This window comes from Nyctereutes procyonoides, unplaced genomic scaffold (assembly GCF_905146905.1).
Source record: "Nyctereutes procyonoides isolate TBG_1078 unplaced genomic scaffold, NYPRO_anot_genome, whole genome shotgun sequence".
Classification (NCBI taxonomy): domain Eukaryota; kingdom Metazoa; phylum Chordata; class Mammalia; order Carnivora; family Canidae; genus Nyctereutes; species Nyctereutes procyonoides.
This window is the reverse complement of record NW_026575142.1, coordinates 32,342,524-32,366,085: the sequence shown is the minus strand read 5'-3', so window position 1 is coordinate 32,366,085 and position 23,562 is coordinate 32,342,524. Positions and strand designations below refer to the sequence as shown.

The 23,562-nt window shown below is 38.5% G+C and overlaps 1 protein-coding gene across 1 annotated transcript in view; it reads right to left on the bottom strand.

Annotated features, from left to right (window-relative positions):
- DNAH5 (dynein axonemal heavy chain 5) overlaps positions 1–23,562 on the bottom strand; it is a 297,281-nt gene that overhangs the window by 13,464 nt on the left and 260,255 nt on the right. The window contains exons 66-75 of the mRNA XM_055308486.1: positions 20,920–21,163; positions 19,623–19,737; positions 18,952–19,142; positions 15,583–15,704; positions 13,675–13,824; positions 9,161–9,406; positions 5,893–6,112; positions 4,538–4,743; positions 3,737–3,940; positions 1,355–1,570 (exon numbers count right to left, since the gene is read on the bottom strand). Coding sequence (XP_055164461.1) covers positions 1,355–1,570; positions 3,737–3,940; positions 4,538–4,743; positions 5,893–6,112; positions 9,161–9,406; positions 13,675–13,824; positions 15,583–15,704; positions 18,952–19,142; positions 19,623–19,737; positions 20,920–21,163 — 1,914 coding nt within the window. The remainder of the gene's footprint in view (positions 1–1,354; positions 1,571–3,736; positions 3,941–4,537; positions 4,744–5,892; positions 6,113–9,160; positions 9,407–13,674; positions 13,825–15,582; positions 15,705–18,951; positions 19,143–19,622; positions 19,738–20,919; positions 21,164–23,562) is intronic.

Here is a 23,562-nt window from a genome sequence, read left to right as displayed (position 1 = left end):
CCACAGCCACATAGCCTTCCAAACAGCAACTGTGCTCATCGGGAAATGTTCATTACCTGCCAGTCTAAGACATACAGACATGCACAAAAGCAGACAGGTATACGTACACAACCATCTTGCTGGCTGCTTCAAAAGACTAGACTCCTGTTTTGAAAGCTTCCTGTTTTTTCCATCAAAGCACACATCCATTCAACCACCAACCAACTCACCCACCCATCCATCCATCCGTTTGCATCCTACAAGTATTTATTGAGAATCTTCTATGGATCAGCAACCCTGCTAAGGCAGCACTGACAAAAAGTCAGCCAAAGAAAGGGGACTCTCCTAAACCCCCTTACTTACCATGTTTTTTATGTAACTGCTATTATATTTTTAGATATTCTTATTGCTTCATAAATATTTCAGCCACTGTTAGATATGGATGACCTCTTTCCTGATACTATAATGAAAGGTGCTTATGAAAGCTGATAGTAGATTGATTTTCTCCAAGCAAGTGCTCAGTTTTTTCAAGGAGAAATTATTCCCTTGGTAATAAGTCCTTGAGTTATAAGTCCTTCAGTTTACAGCACTAGCAATCAAAATGGTCTGCTTTGTGGAAAATAATAAGATGCTAAAGAAACAAAATGCTGCAGTTTTCTTTTTTTGAAAACCAGGTTTAAAAAAGGGCAATATATAAAGAAACACGGGGTTCTATGACAAAAGTGTTACACAGTCTGGGACATTTGCTAAGACTACTTGGAAAGTAAATCAGTCCCTGGTGCTTTTATCCAACATTTTAAAATGTTTTCAGGGTAAATCTTTTCAATAACATTTGCTAAACTGTCTAAAAAATTAACTTTCCTAATCATGAATTTTTCTTAGAAATTATTTACATATTAAAAAGACAAATCAATTTTCAAAACCCATGAAGCTGTAGAGTTAATGATATAAATACAGACCCCTTGAAATTAGGTAGGCCTGAATTTTAAGATGTGCATTAAATCACACAATATTTTTTAAATGATCAGGTGCTTTACTCTAAAAATATATTACTTTCCTTTGAACAAATGACAATGTGAAGTACATGAAAGGAAAGTTCTAGAAAAACAATCCTAAGCCATCTGTACACACTTATAACCTTGTTATGAACATGAACATTCCTGTCAGGTATAAAGACACCTGTTTACACTTGTTTACATTCCAAAAATTATCACATTTATAGATTTAAAAACTTCTTTTTCTGGTTCTTCAGGGAGTGAGTTTTTTAATAATTTTTAATTTCAGAAAAATCAGTTTTTGTCCTATTTCCTTACTCCTTGCTCCCCCAAGTGAACAGACACATCCACAGTTGACAACCTGTCTGTCATCAACTCACTTCAAATGGGCCATAGCCTGGGGGCAGCTTTTCCAGCATATCATCAGCCAGCCGGGCCACCACAGCCTCCCGGGTCTCATCCCCTCCACTAGAGCTGTCCTTGGGTTGGATGCTGAGGATGGTGTCCAGCACGTCCTTGGCCAGCTTGCTCTGGTAGGTAATATCGGCATTGGGATGCAGTCCAAACACTTCGGGGCTGTCATAGGTAGGCAAACTCTGAACAACAAATACCCCAGGTAAGCCCAGATTGCTGACATTAGCACCAGTTAAATTCTATTGTCTTAGGAAACAAACGTTTTTATTAAGATAAATAATGTAGCATTGTGTGCCAACTATACTCAAATTTAAAAATAAATAGATAACAAAAAATAATCCTCCCTCCACCAAAAAGATAAGTATTTACATGGTATGTCTTTTTTGTGCCACGCTGCAATCTCAATGATTCCTCCAGAAAAGAATAAAAAGTTGGCTTGAAATAAGATGAACACCAAGAAACATAATAAGTTCATGGTTCCTTAACATCTGCACCTCAAGCAAATTTAATCAAAGAGACATGGTCTTATTTTAGAATACATGAAATAGAAGGGGAGGTATGGATTAGTATTTTGTTTTCTGAAGTTGATTTAATTCAAACCAATCATTTTAATTGTGGAGGTCAAGAAAATTAAGGCCATTCCACTTTAAGTTCAACGTTAGCACACGTCCAGCCATCCCAGGCCCCTGTGAATAAGAGCTGAAATTTACATTACTTCAGTTACAGGAAGAAAACAGCTTACAGCTTAACGTCCTAAAAAGCTCCATATTAGAATGAGAACAGAGCCCAAGCCAGGGGCAGGAAGCCCCATATAAGAATGAGAACAGAGCTCAATGCCCTTGAAAGCCCCATATCAGAATGTAAACAGAACTTGAAAAATTCCTCCAGCCCTTCTGGAGGTCCCCTAGACCAGCCCATAACACTAAGCTGAAACCCACCTCGGGATCCAAGTCCCTGCTCCGCTGTGTCAGGTACACTTGGACCCAAGTTCGAGCTTGTAAATAAACCCTCGTGTGTTTGCATCGTTGTCGGCTCCTTGGTGGTTTCTCGGATTCACAATCTTGGGCATAACATTAATAAATGTGGTATAACTAATGACTACTATGTTTTTAAAGTACCAGAAAATTAAAGCCCAAAGAAGGCTGCCAAAGAGTACAGTGGGAACTGTACTCTCCCAAGGAGAAAGATGGAGACTAGGAAAAGAGGCATATTGAAACAACAAAGTCCGAGAGAAATGCAGACATCAAGAGACAATCGGAAGCAGAACAAGCAGGCAAAGAACACAGCTTTTTGAAAGAAAAAAATGTACCTAAATTTGACATTTGTTTCTATGCGTGAATTGCATCTTAAACTTTATTATTGCCTCACATTTTTCCTGCAATATCTCCTTCCTTATTTTATTCCTTTTAATATAATGTCTTCTTATGAACAACCTCAGGTTCACTGTGAAATGAGGTATATGTAAATAAATACATGTACAGGCATATCTAAATTTATATCTTCAGAGGCACTTTCCTATTCAGTGCTAATGATTTAAAGACATATGTAGTACAGTTAAGACAAATATATTTGTTGATCTGAATTAATAAAATTGTAGAGGTGGTAATATATGATAAACTCATTGCATTTATATATCACAGAACCTCTATACTGATAAAATTAGCCCTTTGGGGCCTCTGGGCTTTTGTTTGTTCACTGTGAGATAAATCTTAGAGGCAAAAGAGATTTCTAAATAATGATCTAATGAGTTCAAGGTATAGAGACAGAAAATGTAGTTATCTTGAAACACAAATCAGATCTTTTCCCCAAAATTTCCTGTCAAAATCTATCTTATTCCTTCCTAGAGCAGCACTTCTCAGCCAGGGCTGATTTTGACCCCAGGGGATGTTTGGCAATGTCCGGAAACATTTTTGGTTGTCACAACTGGAAGGTGGGGTGGGGGTGGGGGAATGCTGCTGACATCTAGATCTAGTAGGGTGAGGCCAGGGATGCTGCTAACCATGCTATACACAGCCCCCCACCACCAAGAAGAATCCTGCCCAGAATGTCACTGGTGCCCCGGTTGAGGAAGGAAGCTCCTATGCAAAGTGGGTTCCTGAAAAATATTCATATTCCCAAAGAATATTCCTCACTGAAGTATAAAAGAGAAAGCAGGGTGTGAAGTCAAACAAAACACAAACTCTGAAAAACATTTTAATCATTAGGTGAATATAAACATAGGAATAAAGCAAGTACATATCACCATTAAAATTTATTTTAAAAGCAGTACTTGCAGTGTAGATAAATATCAAAATCATCAATAGGCTGTAGATATTTTCTCTATGCATAAAATTCTGAAGTTGACAAACCTGGATATATTGAAGGTAGTTATCCACTGTGTTGCATTTTGGAACATTATATCCTTGGTAAAAGCTGAAATCTGATCCAAACATATTTTCACTGAACCAGACCTTAGCAAATGTGTTCAGCAACCTCTTATCATAGTCATCTGTGACTCTGCCCCCATACTGAATCTCCCCTATCATGTAGCGGATGGTGGTCCAGGAGACACCCTGTGGAAATTTACAGAATAGTTGCATAGAACTGACTACTGGCTCATCCTGATTTTCCCCACCAAGCAACATCTGCATATTCATGGTCACCAATGTCATTCATTCATTCATTCTTCATCAGTAATGTTAAAAGTGCAGGAAGAAAATGACATAGACAAACTTGAGGATTACCCAAAGCTCCTCCTCATGATTTGAAATAGAACTTTTTGGTGCATTCATAGCTTTCATACTTTAATTTCAACCAAAAAAAGATAGTTTTTGAGAATATTGTGGCAGCTTTTTAAAATGCACATGCTTCAACAGTACTCTAGACTTTCATTTTCATTTTTTAAGATTTTAAAAAACAAGTTTTCTTACCTATCCCCCCCGCCCCCAAAAGACCCTGTTGTCTTACATGTAATTTCAACTTGGCTGTGAGAAATTAAAAGTTCATTTTTTTCATGTGAAATGCAGAGAGGCAAGTGTGACCAGGTTGCCATGACTTTGCAAGCACAGATCATCACTCGCACAGAACCAATCCCAAAGCTGGGCAGCTGCATGAGCTTGATGACCCCTGCCCACAGTTGCCAGCAGCACAAGGCGGCACACACACAGTACCTTTTTGACATCCATGTCATCTAAGTGGTTTTGGATGAACTGCACAGTGGCATTAAAATCGGCTTGATTAAATTCATAGGGGATGTTCCACCCCAGAGGACCAAACTTCCTCCTCTCCTGGACTGTGGAGTGCAGGAAAGCCACAGCATACAGCATGGGCTTCCACTGGGAGGCAGTATTCACATCCAGCAGGTCTTGGCTCACACCTGTTGTGGTCAGTGGGGTGAAAAACTATCATCCCTCATACACCTTTATTTTTTTGTTACATTTATGTTACTGATTATTTTTGCAAATTTCTGAGAGTAAAATTCACTTATCTTGAATTCATTTTATCACATTCACATGACAATTATAATTTAACTTGGGTGTCCAGAGGGTATTTCTCTCTGAAATATCTCCAAAGAGATTGGGGGAGCTGGTTGGGGGCTGGCTAACATGGGTCAAGTTCCTGACAATCTGACAAGATACTGTGGGGATAAACTACAGGTGCAAGAAGGATGGCAGTAAAATAAATATAATCACTAAAATACTAGTATTTTAAATACTAATATTTGTATTATTATTTAATATCTAATAATTTAATAATATATTATTTAATATAATGCTATTATAAATATTATTACTAAAACTACTAATTATAATTACTTTTTATTATTATTATTATTATTTAGAGCATGTACTCAGGTTGCAATGGGCTTCTGTATATACTACTAACAATTTAATATTAATTAAAACTGTGTATCAAAGCCCACCACAAGCTGAGTATATTCCCCAAATAATAATTATAATTACTATATATGTGTATAGATTATATTATATATAAAATTGTATATTTTTTATTTAGAAATTTTTTCTGCCCTCATCCTTCCACATTTATTTTACCCCCACATTACCTTGTAGCTTGACAGGAATTTGAGCCTTGTTGGCAACACAATAAAAATTAGTTTGTTCAGATGCCTTCTTGTAATGGAAGCAGGTCATAACTTTAATTCAGCCTCTCCTCTTGGAAGAGGCTACTGGCCAACTTTAGGTATGGAGTGTGAGGATCATAAATGATAAAATTATGTTAAACATAAAAAGGCAGGTGTCTAGCTGGAGAACAGCATAGGCCAAAACAGAGCAATATGGAGAAAATAGGAAAAACACAAGGTGGATAATGGTGAGCTCTGATGCCCTAATGCCACCAGAACACATTCCATGTGGAACATGACAAAGTGGCATCCAATCCCCATCATGTTAAATAACAGTACAATTTGCTATAACTCTATCCTTGCTAACTGTTTTTATAATTTCTTTAACACAACAAATTTAAGTATGAAAAACTCCTGTAAACTTCGAAGTATTCCTCAACTCACCACCATATGTTCTTTTCAGTCCTGCCCGGAGGCCCTGTGGAGGCTCATTGGCAAATTTAATGGCCATCTGAAGGAGTGTAATGGGAAAGTGCTTATGAACTTCGGTGGTCATCCAGAGGCGAAAAGCATCATGTACAGTCTCAGTTTCTATAATTATGTCCATTAGCTCATCCATGAAATCGAGCCCCAAATGGCAGTTCTGCAGAAGTGCCCATCCTCCCTAAGTCAACAACAAGTAAATGGAAATGAGACTATTTCGTATTTGACCCAGAGATTTAAATTAATACATTCTTTAGGAAGTAAGTAATTAAAATTTAACAGAGATGCACACTAACCACTAAATTAATCCAGGTGAAATCTCTGGATACAATAACATTTACTTGAGATAAATAATAAGCCCTATCTTTTGTATAAAACATTTTATAAGCATAAGAATATTCCTTATATAAAGCAACAGAGGCAATATTTTAGATCATGTTGTATTAATTTACGCAACATCTAATCTATGGAATATTCTTACTAAAATGAAAGATAATATCCACATCATAATCTAGAGCTGTTTTTTTGACTCTGTAACTTTGGCTCATTCAGATTTGACTGGTGCAGCCTGAGTTATTTCTCTTTCCGAGAAACAAATCAAGTACCAAATCTAAAATCTTAGTATAAAACGGATCACTGCAAAATTTCACATAGCCCGTTTTATTTTATTGAGTACAGTGCACTGCTGAATAAGTAATTTTTTGTTCCTTGAAAAATTCAATTGGCACTTTTCACAATTCAAACAAAAAAATTAAATATAAAACCACCACCACATAAAGGCTTGAGCCACCCTCTGTCACCCCGCATGCTAGAGAATCTGAAGTGAGAAGTTTGCTATTTTAATCCTCCCCCTGGAAACTATTGGCTGAGGTTGTTTCTGTGGGATTACCACATTCTGTATTAAAAATGTGTCCTTCTTACTGAGTAGATCATCCATGTTGTTATTCTTGTGTAATTGGTTTATTCTGTCATATTGCCTCAAATCTTGCTTTTTTATTAAGATTTTATTTGGGGGGCATCTGAGTGGCTCAGTGGTTGAGCGTATGATCTCAGGTCCTGTGATCGAGTCCTGCATCAAGCTCCCCACAGAGACCCTGGTTCTCCCTCTGCCTGTGTCTCTACCTCTCTCTCTCTGTGTCTCTCATGAATAAATAAATAAAATCTTAAAAATATGTATTTTTTATTTTTTAAGTACTCTCTACACTCAATGTGGGGCTTGAACCCACAATCCCAAGATCAAGACTTGCAGACTGTTACTGACTGAGCCAGCTAGGTGCCCCACCTCAAACCTTACTTACAAAACTTTTAAAAACTATTATCTCTGAAAAGTTATTAGCATGTTAATACTAAGAATCTTTTCTTTTACTTGAATTACTAAACTGCTAATTTAGTAGTTTACTAAATTATCCATAAACTGAGGGCTAAAATTATTCCATTTATACTCTAATTTAGTTGCCTGAAACTATAATTATTTAACAGTTATTTATTTTAAATTAGAGTTAAATAAGTGTCCTGTAATTGTTGGTGTTTTTGTTCTAAGCCCAGTAATATGCAGAGGGAGGAAAAGAGGAAGTGAAAAGAGTGAGGGAAGAGAGAGGAGACAGCCAAGAGGAGGGAGAAGCCAGGGTGGAAGCTCACCAAGCCCTCATGTCAGACCAGACCTGCCATTCTTTTTAAGATTTTATTTATGTATGAGAGAGAGAGCTAAAAAGAGCATGAGTAGGGGGAGGGGCAGATGGAGAGGGGTAGAGGGAATCCCAAGCAGATACCAATCTGAGTGCAGAGTCCAACTTGGGGCTCAATTCCAGGACCCTGAGATCATGACTGAGCCAAAATTAAGAGTCAGCCACTTAACCAATTGAGCCACCCAGGTGTCCCTTTCAGAGTGGCATTCTTAAGTAGAGATGCATATTTTCTTCTCTGGACACACTTCAGTCCACCCCTGCTGCTCTCCCAGCTGCCTATCAAGTGCTTAGACATGGCACACATGTGAGCTCTATCACAACCTTCCCCAAAGCAGGGAGCAGGGCATAATTTGGGAATAAAAGAGCCACAAGATAAATGTGGAGGTTCTACGACCCAATGGGCTCAGTTCTAGACCAGGGGAAACCATGATATGGCACAATAGTGAGGTTCTAGAATCAGTAGCCAGGACCTAGAACCCAGTGGTTTCATGGTGGGCCTAGTAGTTGGAGGTTGGGGGTGGCATGAAGACAGCCAGATTTATCTTCAGCAGAGGGAATTCCCCAGAGGGCACAGAAGGAATCTTGAGGTAGGAGCGGAGAGTTCAGATGTAGGGAAGGAGGGTCTGACCTAAAAAAAAAAAAAAAACAAAAAAAAGGCCAGAAAAGCATCTAGACCAAGATTGCATATTCTCCAGCAGCAATGAGAAGCCAAGTGGTTCTCCCTCCCTGGCCAAAGTGCAGAGGAAAAGGGAAAAAGGGGTGAAGGGATCCTCTAGACAGAGTTGGACACTCCTAAGAGAGCTAGACCAGAGTAAACATATGAGTGCCTGTCCTGGAGATGGAATTCTAGACATGAAATGGAACACCACTTCTGCATTAAGCTAATTTAAGTCCCTGAAAGTACCCTAGTTCTGGACTTGACTATCCCTTTCGCAAGATTATCATGTGGTTTCCAGTACTTTGTGGTCCCCAGGTGAGGCCTGAGAATGGCACGCTCTGCACACTATAGAATTTGCAAGCCACAAAGGGCTCTAGTAGCCCCAGCCTGGAAGGTAATAAGCCAGGTTTCCTAAAATCTCTGGTACCACCACAGGGTAATGGCAGATTCCTGGCCTCTGGGATTTGGGCCAGGCCCAGAGGACTGCAGGGCACAGATTATACATTCTGGAACTCAAGAAAGACATGGTGTGGTGGATTCTGGAGTGTTGGGGATTCCAAGACAGAGCTGGAAGCATGCAGAGGGGCTAGAATGTATGACAGAGGGGGTGGGGCTATAGACTCCCCTGAGTGTTTGGGATCTGTGCAAACCAGTTGGGAAATAAGATGTTCTGATGGGGTTGGTTTTCTATAGGTCAAGGTTCAACAGAAAAAATGAGGTCTGTTTTTCCATGGAAATTTTCTAGTAGATATTAAACTTTCCCCTGATAAGTGAACATCATGCAGCATGTAAATTAAAACTCTTAATGATTCATAAATTCTTTTCTGCATTGCTATTCTATAACCTATAATAGCAATATAACATAAAAGTCAACATTTGGTCTCACATTCGTCATAGTCTGCTGTAAAAGCTTGCGCACATGGACCTCCTGGCCCTGGCCCATGGACAAATAATGGGTTTCTATTTTTAATCTCTTCCCCAAAGCAATGATGGAATCTGTGGGATCTGAGCCCATAGAGAGAAGACAGATGAGTGGTGTCCGTGGATCAGATTCCTCCCATGTCTTTTCCAAGTCCAGGATAACTCCTTCTGTGTAGCGCTCTCCCATGGAGTCCATGATGTATTTGCGGGCCTGCCAAAAACAGTACATGAGTCACGAAAACGACTCTAACTCCGTCATGTGTATGATCCAGTGTGGCTTCCAAAATTCATTTTTGCAGATTATCTCAATGATGTCCCTAGTAACTCTGCCAAGGAAATAGGACAGAGACATTCTTCTTATACATCTCCACTGTATAGATGGAGAGGCTATATTATTTGCCAACACACAATCACACAGTTCAAAGACCAGAACCCAAGTTGGCCAACTCCTAGTCTGGAACCTGTTTATATACACTGGCTACTTCTTAGTACAAAATTTAAAATATCAGGAAACTATTATTTAGGATACTTTAAGGGAAATGTATATGCATTCTAATAATCAAATAAGCAGCACAATGCCTGCTGGATTTAATGGATACTTAATAGATAATTATTGAATGACTTCTTATTGAGTGAAATATATTAGATTTTTCCTGAATGAATTAATTATTGTTTTAAAGATTTAGTCCATAATTGTTCTCTTAATCATGAGATTAAGAAATTAATCATAAGATTAATGTCATGATCCCTCCCCATTTTTGGCTTATCTTTGTTACTGTTAATTTTATTTTCATTAAAATATATGCTCACAATATTGCAATTATAATATAGTATACAATTATAATATAATAAGTATAATATAGTATAATATAGTATTATTATAATATAGCAATTATAGTATTACAGTATAGTATAATATATAGTATTATATAATATAGTATTATAGTATAATTTAGTAACATTGCGAATATAATATAGTATTATATTATACAATTATAATATTATAATTGTCAACTATATTATCAACCATATAAAAGTATTTCAAGTAACAACATAGTCCTTTTTCAAACAAACTAAAATAGTTATGCTCAACAAAATCCTGTTGTGAGTATGACCTTTGGTCCATATTCTCCCCCTGGTAAAAACTGGGTTTCCTCAAAGAATAGTTTCCTATTCTGTTTTCTTCTCCTACCCCATGGAGGTAAAACCCAAGTTTCTCTCCCCAGTGAGATCCCCAGAAGAACTGCTCTCACATAATAAGCCGAGCCCAGATGTGGGTACCACATGACTCCTAACCCTTCCAGGGGCTAGGCAAGGGAGCCTTGGTGAAGTTGGCCTTGGAAGAATCCTACTTCCATTCCCAGAGAAACACAAAACAGGTGTAGGCAGGGTTTCCCTTAAATCAGAGAGGCTTCAGATAAACCTGGCCCAAGTGAGGGTGGTGCTGGTTAAACTGTTTTAACCAGTTTGACTTTGACTTAAAAACATCCAAAGTTTTATTTCAGTCAGTAATACAGTCAGTAATACAGTAATTCATACAGTAATACAGAGTAATGCAGTAGGTGCTATGCACTCTCAAAGTGATTGTCACGCCCCAGGTCTCTGAGCTTAAAAACTGGGATGATGTTCCCACTCACATTTGCCCCCTTTGCAGGTTAGAGTGGGAAGGTAGTAGCTATAAGAGACTCATCTAAAAGGTCTTTGGATGACAAGTGGGATTTATCTAAACAAAGATGACAGGTAGGAGAGCCAGAGTGGTGAGCATTCCATGGAGAGAGCACATATGCAGAGACCTTGAAACAGAAAGAGCAGGTTAGCAGTAGGGGACAGAAGGATATCCAGTGTAACTCCTGTAAGATTCAGTTGTGGGACATTCAGCCTTCTGCATACTTCATTGGCATGAATGGAAATAGAGTGCCACACTGTCACAGGTTACTTTTCATATACCCCTGAAGAGTATTTTTGTCCCAATATCTGATTCCAATGAAATAGGCTCAATCTCTGAGTCTGGGTAAAAAATAAACAAACTGTTGGGCTGGCTGAGAGACAGGGGCACCCAAAACGGTGGACATCTCAAATTGGGTCAAAATGGCTGATCTTCTCACCAAGGCAGTCGTGACCACCACTCATCTCCCGTAAACCGAAACCTAGATGGGAAAACAAAACTTTCCATTCGGGACTTTCCAGCCAGGAACCACCCCCACTGCTGTACTATCCCCACCCCCAGCCAATCACCTAGGGACACGGTGTTCCCTTGCCTGATTTGGAAAGGGACCCACCCGGATCCAGACCCCTAACCAAGACGGCTTAAAAAACCCCACACTCCCCAACCCAGGCGCGACTTCCTTAACTCGGGCCACCTCTCCGAGTCACGGAACCGCGCCAGGGGGTGCTCCCCATTAAAGCACTCTTGAACCTACTGCCTGGCTCTGCCTTTTTTTTTTTTTTTTTTAATTTCTCTGCCGTTCATTTAGAAAAAACCTAACACAAACCTCTGCACCTGTTCTGACCATTTTTGCTGAGTGTTTTTGAGACACAAATGTGTATGAGGCATGAGATAACCTCTGGGAGGGCACTGTTTTGGCAACCAGGCAGCTCAATGTCTCCTGGCAGTGATGCTCAGCCAAAATACTAAGAACAAGCCTGATGCTGCTTATGGGGAACGTGGACTGAATGTAACCACACTGTAGACCTTCTAATATGCTTCCCAAGAAGATGCCTGGTTGAAAATCACAAAAGGAATGTAATGCGAGTATAAGAATTTCAGGAGAGGATATTTTTCCAGAGGGGCCTTGTAGATCTTAAGACTTGGGTGTAATCATAATAGCCACAGGAAGCCACTGAAATACTTTATAAAAAGCAAGGAATAGCATAATCATATTTCCATTTCTTCTGGAGTATATAGAATTGACTAGAGTAGACAAGAAGGAACAAAAGGAGATCCTAGTAAGGAAGCCATGGCTATAGTCAGTCTACGCTGACAGAAGCCAGCATGAAGACAACAAGGTTACAAAAGAGCTTTGAAGACTTAAATTCAGCACAGAACCACATAAAGTGTTACATTGGGGGAAGAAAAAGGAAGGAAGGAAGGAAGGAAGGAAGGAAGGAAGGAAGGAAGGAAGGAAGGAAGGAAGGAAGGAAGGAAGAAGGAGATGGAGATAGATAGAGGGGAGAAAGGAAGGGGAGAAGAGAGGGACGGAGGGAAGGAGGAAGGGAGGGAGGCAGAGAGAAGGAGGGAGGACGGAAGAAAAAAGAAGAAGAAAGAAAGAAAGAAAGAAAGAAAGAAAGAAAGAAAGAAAGAAAGAAAGAAAGAGAAAGAAAGAAAGAAGGAAAGAAAAAGAAAGAAAGAAAGAAAGAAAGAAAGAAAGAAGGAAAGAAAAAGAAAGAAAGAAAGAAAGAAAGAAAGAAAGAAAGAAAGAAAGAAGGAAAAAGGAAAAACTACTTGAATCTTCTACATTGTCCTTAAGGCAACAATTTGACAATTCTTTTGGGCAGAATAAAAGTAATGAAGTTGAGAAGAAAAACTGAGGAAAGAGTGATTGCAGTTGCCCTGCCTTGCAAAACTCATTTTTCTTTTCTCAATAAATCATTGAATCTAGTTGTTTTCATGATTCCTTGGTACCTACATGGACTTGGAGGTAGTTATTCCATGTTTTTAACACTCCCTCTGGAGACTGAAGAGAGCACTTCCTACATTCTATTATAAACCCAGGGTATTGTGACTCTTTGGTTTGTCTGGAGAAGCCCCTAAAGAATCAACCTGCCTGAATATTCAAGCTAAACTTTTCATTGTGAAGGCAGGACTAGTCTTATTAGCAGTGACATTTCCATGACAGTAGACCAGAGATTAAAGGTCTTTGAAAAGATGGATCTTCTGGAGGCAGGATTCACATTTAAACCATATGCAAAATTCAAAGAGCTTTAGGCCAACTCTTGCATCAAGGGTCCTGAGATTTTCTGGGGTTGTAACTGTAGATTTGGGAATACTGTGCCTCCCTCTCTTTCTAGGGTTTTCACATCCTTTCTATTTAAAGAAATATCATTTTACTACTAAAACATGGTATGGAAGAGTAATACATTACCTTTATGTTATACCTACAAGCTGACCTTAAAAACATGGCTTTCTCATTCACTCCTGTACCATTTAGACCAAAGAAGACTATTAAATCGCTTAGCCCAAATGTACCCCTCACTACATTTGTTTACTTTTCCATTTTTTCACGTAGGTATTGCCAGAAAATTACATAGAAGCCTCCAAAAAATTCTCACTGGGATTAAAATTTTTAATATTTCTTTAAATTTAGAATGAAATTCTCCTTTAAAATATTCTCCTAGGAGCATCTGGCTGGCTCAGTCTGTGGACCCTTGATCTCAGAATAGTAGTAGCTTCAAACCCCACAACAGGTGTAGAGATTACTTAAAAATAATAAAAAGTCTTTTAAAAATATCCTCCTATTTTTTCTAATATGAGCTTTTTACCTGGGCAATGGTTCTGTCAGGACACCAGGATCTAATAAGGAGAAGACGTCTAAAGCAGTCAAGAGATTTATCATAGGCATTTGGAAGGGGTTCCTCCTCAGGGTTTTCCTTATCAAACCAAATTTTCCACATCTTCTCATTTCTTGATATCTACAGATACCAGGGGATAAGAATTGCATCACAGCACAGAAAAATCTTTCAGCAATAGTTCATGGATATTTTTCATCAAATCTTCTGACTATTCTAGACACATGTGAACCATATCCCTTGACTTCTTTTTAAATTTTATATTCCCATACCAAAATGTATGACAGTCTAAAATCAAATGTGATTTGCTCTAAAGTCAGTCTGTATTAATGCCAGCTTACAGCTAGCTTTTGAAGCAGGGAGAATCTTGAGTTGTTTAATTTCTTCAAATGCCTTTGTGGTAACACATTTGTAAGAAATAAAGAAATCAATGAAAACTCATTTTCATTATTAAGGAAATCTTATTTGCTTTATGAAACCCTCTCATAACTCACTTATTCACGTATGTTTTCTCATTTCCTAGGACCACTCCTGGCACAGAAGAAGACATTATATATATGTTTATTATTGAACGAAAAGCTTTTTGGTCAATACCCTATTAATCTAGAGTAATTTGAAATATACGATTAACATCATCATCAAATAAGTAATGACACACATGCTTCTGTTAGGCAATTGATAAAGGGGAAGAGAATACAGTCCATTATCCTTTGGAGCTTAAAAAAATCAAACAGAGACAAGCATTCGCATTCCATGGGCAATCATTCGCAAAACATAGAACAAACAAATAATGTCTGCAGATAATATAATCCTATGTTCTCTGGTATATCCCCTTTGATTAAAACCCTGAGTTTATTTCTGGGAGGCCTAATCAAAGGGAAAAAACAGTCCAGATCTATATTTAGAAAGTATTGTGTAGGAATAAAAAGGAATAACCTCCCTCAATCATGAAAAACTCCATGATGTGGAGGGGTTTGGGGCCTAAGAATTGCCAGAAGACAGCAACTTCAGTAACAAGTTATCAGTTGGGGAAAGGTCACTATAAGTCATCTCACAGGGGAACACACTAGAGTGCATTAAACCCCTCAAATGAAAGTTATTTAACCCAAAAGAATGGTTTAAATTATATGGTAGAAACAATACAGATTACCAGGCATAAACCAAAACATACAAGTAGGGGTGAACTTTGGGCTTCCAGTCAACGTAAACTGGGAAAGTCAAGAACCATCCTTACTGCATGTTTTGGTCATAAAAAGTCTATAGCTTGTGACTGAATAAAGCCCCCTTGATCCCAGTGTGACTTCTCTCTGGTCATCTGATTTTCAAGAATCTGTTTCCTGGTTTGTCTCAATTCAGCTCTCCAAATCCAATTTCCATTAACCCAGCACATACAAAATTCATCAAGAACTAGCTGGTTATGTCAGGACAATAACTTGTAAAGATAAGGGGCCAAGTATTGGCATTCAACTTATGCCAGCCACCTGGCTAAGGTGGACAAGAGAGGAGGAAAGGGAGAACAAGTGGCAAGGAAAGGGTATCCAGCATTTAGAGGCTGGCTGTTCATATTTCTTTTCATTTAATCTCCAGAAAGAAGGCAAAACATCTTAAATATGTCTAGTGATTTCATTAAATCTATCAGTATTCCCACTTGGGGATCTCCAGTTGGTGATACTAACACATGGCACAGAGTAGCACTAGTTAAACATGGGTGGAGTAGGCTTTATCAGAGGGTGAGTGAGCGGGAGGAAAGCCAAGCAGAGGTAATACTATGGCAAGAGTGACGTTAAGTACTCTCTTTCTCCTACAAATATTGTAGCTGGTGATAAATCAGGAAACTGTTCCCTGTGACACTGTCATCAGCTTATTCAAAGCACAAGTTACCTGATCAAGGACATCTGAAAACTGTTTAAGTTTGCTGAGTTCTACCAAATTGAGCCACGTCATGTCCAGGATCCATTTAGATGGTTTAGGAGGACAAGCTTTAAGGTCCAAGGAGGCACCTCCTTTAAAATTAAACATATAAAAAGTTACTAGATTTTTCTTTAATTCAAAAACAACCCATTTATATATAAAAACTATTTCTCACACTTCTAATTATTTTACTACTTTGACATTCTTTTAAAGATTTTATTTATTATTCTGAGAAAGAGACACAGCGAGAGAGAGAGAGAGAGAGAGAGAGAAGAGAGAGAGAACATAGCGCACAGGCAGGGGGAGGGGCAGAGGGACAAGCAGATTCCTGGCTGAACAAGGATCCCCAGGATCCTAAGATCATGACCAGAGCCAAAGGCAGATGCTTAACTAACTGAACCACCCAGGCATCCCACCAACTTATCATTGTTTAGGCCCAGAAACATGTCACAATAATGAACAAGCTTTAAAATTGAATAAAGGAACAGAGGATTTTAGAAAAACACATTTAAGAATCAGAAAACATAGGTGTGGGCCAAGGGAATGCTGGATTCTGTTCTAGCTCTATGTGGCCAAGGTCTTGTACAATGCAGTTCATCTGTCTGGGTCTCTGTTTCCAAATATGTACACTGGGCATAATGAAGCCTAGGTATTGTGATGATGATAAAATGATGAAAATACATAAAACACACAAAATAGGATCAAGACAATAGCAAAGGGTCACTAAATGAGCAGCTACTGTCAATATTAAGAACTGCTCGGGATCCCTGGGTGGCGCAGCGGTTTGGCGCCTGCCTTTGGCCCAGGGCGCGATCCTGGAGACCCGGGATCGAGTCCCACGTCGGGCTCTCGGTGCATGGAGCCTGCTTCTCCCTCTGCCTGTGTCTCTGCCTCTCTCTCTCTGTGACTATCATAAATAAATAAAAATTTAAAAAAAAAAAAAAAAAAAAAGAACTGCTCAATGTTGGCACAAGCTCTTTTTAGGAGAGAATTTATCTAGAAACGTCAGCAGCATTACACGTGTTTAAAGGGTTCTCTTCTATAAACAGTGTATTATTTATAACCATTTTGAGCACACCCAAGGATTTTGTGCTGTATCACTTATTTTTTTTGTCAATCTAACCACAGCAAACATTTCCATTGGGTCATGACTCTTACCTTGCTGGTGCTGATTTACCTCAAGCTTGTATAACTCACATAACTCTCAAGGCATCATAAAATAAATGACACCTTAACATGTTATTGTTGCCCACCTCTGAAAAACTAAATGTGTAAACAATCATAATTTAAGTCAAAAAAAAGAGTTAGAAAGTCTTTATAGGATGAAATATACTGTTTAATAAATACCATCTATTAAAATGTTTCAGGGAAAATATGCTCTAAGCATAATTCTTAAAAGGATGTAACCAATTCATTTGGCTACCTTTAAAATCCTTTTTTGAACAGAGCAGGTCATGAACAAATAATAATACTCAAGATAATTATTGAACCAATCCCTACTTTAACTAGGCACCATGGACCTCACTAAATTACTCTTTTGCCAAATCCATCTTAGTATATTTCCAACGAGGCAAGTATGGCCTTGAAGCAATCTCAACAAGATTATTAACTCCCCAAATCAAAACAGATTGCTTTAATGGCAGGGAAAAGCTAAAGACCTAAGGACAATGGTATTGTGTTGAAAAATGTCAGACCAATTTCCATGGAACCTGTCCATTTTCCAACAAACTCAAAAGAATAAGATAATCACCAGAGAGTTAGGGAGAAGCGATTTATGGGAAGGAAAGGGTGTTCCTTACAACCAAAGCATTATTTATCATTTAGTAGAGGGTAAATGTGTTATGAATATCTTGCCTGTACCCACAGAGAATGATTGTAATGGGCTGGGGGCAGACATATTCTTGGGTAGTATGGCACCAGATTAAATGTACTTCTGATGAATGAACAGTTGGAATAGGTAAATTCAAAATAAATTCTTGAGGTGATTGAGAGTTATGTTATTCCCTTCATTCTCTAAAGCCTTACTTTGGGAAAAAGTAAGTTTGAATTTTTACCGTAATACCTTGTAAAAATGATATGCTTTTACAATGAAAAATCTATACAAGTGATAACACAATTTTAAACTGGTATAGCTTAAGCAGATTTAGAAAGTCATCTGGGCTCATCCCATTCCATATTAACGATGAGCAAATTAAAAGGCTGGTATCCAAACACAAAATAACAAGTGATTTTTTTTTTTTTTTTTTTAACAAGTGATTTTAAAGTCCTTGCAGAAGGAGCTCACCCACTGGGTAGCTCTCAGCAACATCACCAGCAATGAGCAATCTTACAACATAACTGCCTTGCAAAGCTTCCTCTGACACTGTGTTTCATAAAGCAGCATTATAAAACTGTTGAATGCCAAAAGCCCACAAAAACCAGTCCAGGGAATCCCTGGGTGGCTTAGCGGTTGAGCGTCAGTCTTCAGCCCAGGTCGTGATCCTGGGGTCCCGGGATCAAGTCCCATATCGGGCTTCCTGCATGGAGCCTACTTCTCCCTCTGCCTGTGTCTCTGCCTCTCTCTGTATGTGTCTCTCATGAATAAATAAATAAAATCTTAAAAAAAAAAAAAAGAAAAGAAACGTATGGTAGATAAAGCCATTTAGACCTCAGCATCATTTCCACAATTACTTTAAATATTTTTTTGTCCAGACATTCAAGAATGTGACAGCAAAATTGTTTCCTAGCCTTCTCTGGGCTGTACTGTGCAGTGGTACAAGGGCCCTGCCCATGAGCAATGCTTCAATAGATACAGAATAAATATCCACAGGCTGAGCTGAGCTGCACAATCACCTGCCCATGGCTCCAGCCTGCATCCTACTAGATACCATCTCCTCTTCCTTTGACAGCCCCCCTCTGCCCATGTGTGCCCAGGGCCAGTGTCCCAGCCCCTCCAAGCCTTTGCTCACCTGTCCAACTCTCTGGGAGGCCCCCTTCATTAGATATCCCATTAGATATCCCTTTAAAGTTTTAACTGCTCCTACTGACTCTGCACATCCTGTAACTCCCCATCCGCCTTATCCCACTCTGTTTTTCCAGGGTACCCACTAGCTTCTCAAGTACTAAGTAATTTATTTATTGTTTTATTATATGCCACAAGTGCCTGCTCTGTGCCTCAGCACACAGTATGCTCTCAATAAATATTCATGCAATAAATGAACAAATAAAATATTTCACATGTCTGCAATCTTCAATGAAATGCAAGGAAACTGTTACAGCCAGAGAAAAAATACTGCCTAGGACCTTCAAGTAATTCCTACAGCTGGATCTGTGTACCACACTTTCCATTGTTATATTGACCTTTAATGAGAGTGAGAAACTCTTCATGCTTGACTTGGTTCCTCTGGATGTCGATCTTCAGGGTAAGTAGCAAGGTGAACAGGAATTTGTGCTCCTCATACAACCCTCGGGCTGTGTACTTATAAACCTCATAAGTCATATGCTCAATGATATTAGCAATCCTCTTGCTTGTAATTGGGCTCTTGACAGATCTGGAGGAGAGAACATTTAAATTAGGCTTATCTCACTACCTTTTTCCGTTGTCCATAAAAATTGTCTTTAAAGCAGAACAGGTAACTTTGGAGGGTCAGTTCTTTCTTACACATAAGAATAAGCATCCTAAATCTAAAATAACAAGCATCATCTCAACATAAAATAACATAACAAAATCCTCAATGTTGTCTAAATCAATTTTACCCGCAGGGTATTATCACTCACAACAATGTCTTGGGAATTTTCTTGTTTAACAGAAATACATGAAACCAAAGGAATCAATCAATGGATGAATAGTTGGTAGAGCTGTTTCTGAGCATAAAATGACAAATCAGAATGATTTGTTAACACACTGGTAATTACACTAAACTTAGATTTTAAAAAAAAAGACCCAGTAGAAAAAAGAAGTTATAAATATAATGTCATTATTCTAGCCCACATATATAAAATTCAACTTGGCTTCCTGAGCACAGACATACCTGGCTAAGGAAAGGTCAAACAAGCCAAGAAACTGGCGGAGCGAAGTCTGATACATTTCGTTAACCAAGCGCATCTCGGTGATGAGGAAGTAGAGTATGCTGCCCCGTGTTGCCACTGAAAGAGGAAGAGCAAGGCTGAATGCACGACGGTGGAAAATAAATGACCCATGCACAGATCTGCCTATACTCTAAATGAAAACAAGTTTTATTTTTGATTTACCAATAACCATCTACCAGCCCCGGGAGTCTAGAACAAGGCTCATTATATATACTTAATTCTTATTTATAAGCTTTGTACAAGCAGTCTGCTATTTGTGTTTATCACGTGGTATTCTCCATTTGAGAACTTCCAGTATCCTTATAAATACTTTTTTACTATATTTTTTCATAGATAGAAAAGGCAATTAATGGGATAGCAGAAGCTACACCTAGCAAATTGTGTAGGCATTTTAAGGACCTCATTCTCCTCTTTTTTAAAGATTTTATTTATTTACTTGAGAGAGAGAGAAAGAGCAAGAGCAGAGGGGGGAAGCAAAGGGAGAAGCAGGCTCCCCACCAAGCAGGGAGCTGCATGTCGGGCTCAATCCCAGGACCCTGGAATCATGACCTGAGCCAAAGGCAGATGCTTAACTGATTGAGCCACCCAGATGTCCCTATGGGTCTCATTCTTAAGCTCCATGAAGAAGCTTCAACTAAGCTCGGCCTCAGGTTGGCAAAATAAGGCATGGCAAAGATGATGTTCCTGACTCTCTACCAGCAAACCATACTATTTTGATTATTTTTCCAGAAAGAATGATACATTTCTAAAGGAAACTGAATTCTTTCAGCAGGTCCCTCTTGTAACCAATGAACAACACTGATTTGCAAATTGGTGAGTATGACTAAAGGACTCCCATGAGACCAAAGAACTACCTTCCTAATACAGATTGCCAATGGACAACTGGCTTACTGTTACCAAATGATAAAGAACTAGTGAACAGCCCACAAACACAGCTAATTCCTCAGATTTCAAAGTGGCATTCAGAAGTTCTTTAAAAATTCTCCCTGCTTTCTAATTTAAAAATAAGTTCACAGGAACATTAAAGAAATTACAACTCACATGAATTATAAGCACCCAGGACATTTACACCCTTATAAAATTTCCTCATCTCAAAGCAATGCCACAAAATGTGAATGGCCATCCCACTTTGTACAGCCATTTGCATTAACATCCTTCCTTCTTTCAATTTCTCTGATTTTCAGGGGTTTTTTCTCACTTCATTTTCCTGTGACATTTATCTTTCATTACCAAACTCACCAGGTCTGTATTCCTCCCGGGCTGAGTTAATTTGAATTTCTGTCTCAGCTGAAATTTCCAGCTTCTGTGTCACCTCTTCTGCGGTCTTTTTTGTGTTACTCAGCACAACAATGAGACTCTCATCTTCCACCAGGGACCCCTGGGTACTCGTCAGCCTGTACAGCAAATTATCTTCCAGCTCTTTCATCCTTCTTTTGTTTGCAGTTACATCTTCCATGAGATGAGTTCTCTCTTTCTCCAATTCCTGTTAATTTGCATAAATATATTTTCTTCCTTAATTAACAACTATTGTTTGGCCATTCCTTAAAAAGTTAACCTATAGGGCTGCTCTCAAGCTCCTGCATTATAGTTATCATACTTGGTGGCAGGAAATACATCAAAATAAGAAGAGGAGAATTAATGGATGGAAGAAGAACATGAATTTTGCTAAAAATCCTACCAATATCCCCTCCAGCATCTATTTCTTTCTTAAAGTTAAATCATTTTAGGTGACTTTTGTGATATATTTAAGCTTGTTTTGAAGGAGAGATATATTTGAAAGGATAGTAAAATACATTTGAAGATACATATAGATCTTTCAGATTAAATACATTTTTGTTTAGTTTCTTGTTTATAAGACCTCTGTTCTTGTTTGAATGTGATTATTTTCAAATTGCTAGTTGAAATAGTATCCAATTCTCTGAAAAGCAAGTGTTCAAAAAGTTAGGCAAACAGCCTGCACAGCTGTGGCAGGTACATTTAAATTAGAAACTCTTCTTGGCCTGAAAGGTGCTGTTCTCTCCATGAGAAGTGAAGTTCTAGGTCTTTCCTGAAGGATCTTTATAGATAGCTGGGGAAAGAATGGTTTTGGAAGATTATTATCCTTACTGGCTACTTCTTCCTCATAGTAGTTTGGAGAGGGAGAGTCCATGGTACAGAAGGAAAAAAAGATGGGATTGGTGAGGGTGGGGAAGGAAGAATGGCCATGACCCAGAACAAGCCAAAGGCAGCCAGCCCGAAACCCAGAGGCTAAGACCACAGAGGCAATGCTTCTGGCTCCAACTCAAACTGTTATGTGAAAGTCAAATCATTTCATGAGCAGCTCTAATTTTGAAGCTAGCAAAAGAATCAAAACTGGAAAGGATAGTGAGTTAGACAATATTTAAATATTTGGAAAGAAAGATATGCATTCATGAGTTTGCTTGAAACGCTTTTTAAATCTAGTGTCCACTGACAAGGTACCTATGCATAGCTGCATTAATGAATGATACACACTTTGGTATAAACACAATATGGGGAAACTAGGGTTAAATGCAGCTGACTTGAGCACAAAACCACAGGAATATGTTATATATGATTCTATGAGCCTCAGTTTCCTTACCTGTGAGGTGGATATAAAAACAGCTTGGAGAGTGATTTTCAGGACATAACTAGTAAAGCAGCTACAACAGTAAGTGAATCATGATAGCTGTTCAAAACATGCCTGTCCCCTCTTGTCCCCTCCCTTGATTCATTCCAAGCATGGATTTTTTCAGAAGCACTACATTGCTTATTTGGAAAATAAGCAGTTTGAAAAATAAAATTATAGGTTGGCAGAAAATAAATCATACTTTAGAATTTCACATATCATTACAAAAGTGTAATAAAGTGGCTGCAAAGGGATAAAAGAGGAGAACTTTCTAATCTTGCACTTAGGCTAAGGATACATGCTTTCATGCCTGAGGGGACGATCCTGTGACCGTCAAATCCAAAAACTGCGCCCAGTCTTATGAATTCTTCCAGCACAAAAGTTTTTCCTCCATCCATATCTCCCAAACCTATAGCTACTGTCCTGATTTAGGCTTTAGTTATTCTTCATGGACTATTCTAACCATAAGTGGTCTCCCCGCTGCCATCACCCCCTTTCCTGCTCTTAGGCATTCAGGGATCTCTCAGTTGTTTTGAAAGGTCTGAAATTCTCAACATAGTTTGCAAGACTTATTACAACCTACATTTCCAACCCCATCTCCACTTGAGAACTATAGAATCAGTACTAAAATCATGCCCCCATGGTGCTTATGAAAACCGTTATTCACAAAATAAACAGTTAACACAATGTATACAAAGGGGCAAATTAACCAATTCCTGATTTTTAAAATGTCAAGTAAAAGCCTGAACATCAAAAAAAAAAAATGCTTGAACATCACTGAGATAGTTTTGGTCAATTTAATAACATTGTTAACACTAACACATTTGTCAATTAAAGTAACTGCCTATATTCCTAAAGGATTAAAATGAGGCTACGAAGCACATTTTCCCCAAAGTTCGAGGTTGATAAAATAATATCCCCTAAAATAAACAGTACAATTCAGAGTAATTTGAAATTATGAAAGCAATCTGCATACTAAATAGTAGGTAAATGACCAAACACTACAATGGGATAAGAATTATGGAAAAAATTATGGAAAAAAGTTATTCCTGAAGGAAAATAGAACAACTATCATTTGCTTTTCTTTTTTTTTATCCTTTTTTAAAGAATTTATTTATTTACTTGAGAGAGAGGACATGAGGAGGGGGAGTGGCAGAGGGAGAGGGAGAAGCAGACTCCCCGCTGAGCAGGGAGCCCGACATGGGGCTCGATCCCAAGACCCCAGTACCATTACCTGAGCCAAAGGCAGACACTTA